The sequence below is a fragment of the Mus caroli genome, chromosome 4 (assembly GCF_900094665.2).
Source record: "Mus caroli chromosome 4, CAROLI_EIJ_v1.1, whole genome shotgun sequence".
In the NCBI taxonomy this organism is placed as follows: domain Eukaryota; kingdom Metazoa; phylum Chordata; class Mammalia; order Rodentia; family Muridae; genus Mus; species Mus caroli.
In genome coordinates, this window is record NC_034573.1 from 76,280,991 (window position 1) to 76,282,726 (window position 1,736).

General features: G+C 33.9%; 1 protein-coding gene across 1 annotated transcript in view; it reads left to right on the plus strand.

Annotated features, from left to right (window-relative positions):
* Ccdc171 (coiled-coil domain containing 171) overlaps positions 1–1,736 on the plus strand; it is a 349,604-nt gene that overhangs the window by 94,122 nt on the left and 253,746 nt on the right. The window contains exon 9 of the mRNA XM_021161203.2: positions 987–1,125. Within this exon, the coding sequence (XP_021016862.1) occupies positions 987–1,125 (139 nt within the window). The remainder of the gene's footprint in view (positions 1–986; positions 1,126–1,736) is intronic.

Sequence of the window (1,736 nt, forward strand, 5' to 3'; positions counted from 1 at the left end):
CTCGAACTCAGAAATCCGCCTGCCTCTGCCTCCCGAGTGCTGGGATTAAAGGCGTGCCCCACCACGCCCGGCCACAAAAAGAGTTTTTAATGAAATATTTGTCCAATTTAATCATAGTGTAAGCACACTATGCTTAACTTCATCAGGAATTTATATATAAATATATTCTCAAAAAGTCACATGTGTGTGCCATTTTGCAAGACCAAAGGGGTTGCCTTACAAATGTTTGTATGCATTACCCTGGTCAGTATTGCACTCTTTACAGATCTGAAATGGTAAAAGTAGGCGAGGAGTAGAGCAAGCATCCTTTCTTTCCTTGGACCTATTTCAAGCTTTATCTCAATTATGCTAAGATTAATATACTGTATGTGTGCTGCTTTTTAATTTCATTTTCACTAATTATTATTATTAAATTATTATTTTTATAATAATTAAACAATAAATATACTTATGTGATATAAGTGGTGGTCTTCTAAAGTTTTCTATTAAGTCACTTTACAATGTAATATTGATACATTTATTACAGTCAAGAATCTACAAATATAAGAATATCAGAGTGAATTGGTTTAAAAATGAAGACTCAAAATTATCATTAGATAAACAAAAATGCTGTTTGATTTCTTGCTATAAAACATTTTAATGTTTCAGATTTCTTAGATTATTTTCTTTTTTTTAATATTTTTTATTACGTAATTTCCTCAATTACATTTCCAATGCTATCCCAAAAGTCCCCCATACCCTCCTCCCTACTTCCCTACCCACCCATTCCCATTTTTTGGCCCTGGCGTTCCCCTGTACTGGGGCATATAAAGTTTGCATGTCCAATGGGCCTCTTCAAGAGTGCATACATCTTTTAATTTGTAAAAAGGAAAAGTGGGCATTAAGAAGCCTTTTGGCATGTAAACATGGTACACAGAACATCACCGACTTGTGTGAAAGAGAAGTACATCTGAAAAAAACCTGCTTTGACATTTTTAACTTTTCAGATTAGAAAGAGAATATTTCTCCCAAAACAAGAAACTAAATGAAGAGATCGAAGACCAGAAGAAAGTAATTATAGATCTTTCAAAGAGACTCCAATATAATGAAAAAAGTTGCGGTGAGCTACAGGAGGAACTTGTAATGGTAAGGATAAAGATAAAACCCCTATGGCAATGGCTTTATTGGGCCATATTTGATGCGAAGCAAGTTTATCCCCTCTCCCCGCCATGTATCATGAGATGATAGTGTGAAAGTAATTTCAGTGTCATTGTTAAAAATTTCAAACTAGAAGTACTGATTTCATCAAATATATACATAATAAAAAACTCACTAACTTGGAACAGTTGGGAAAAGGCAAATGAATTAATAACAAGTCTGAATTATAGAATATTTTAAAATGTATTCAAGGTCATGATTTTCCTTTCTTATTGAAATGCACAGAACAATATTATGAGGATAAAATCAATAATTTGATAATTTTGGTGACTTCATTTTTAAATCATCTTTTACATTTACATTACATCATAAAAACATCTAATCAAATTGATTAATGTGAGTATGCTAGCTATCATACAGTTTTTTTTTATTACGTATTTTCCTCAATTACATTTCCAATGCTATCCCAAAAGTCCCCCATACCCTCCCCCCTACTTCCCTACCCACCCATTCCCATTTTTTGGCCCTGGCGTTCCCCTGTACTGGGGCATATAAAGTTTGCATGTCCAATGGGCCTCTCTTTTCAGTGATGGCCGACT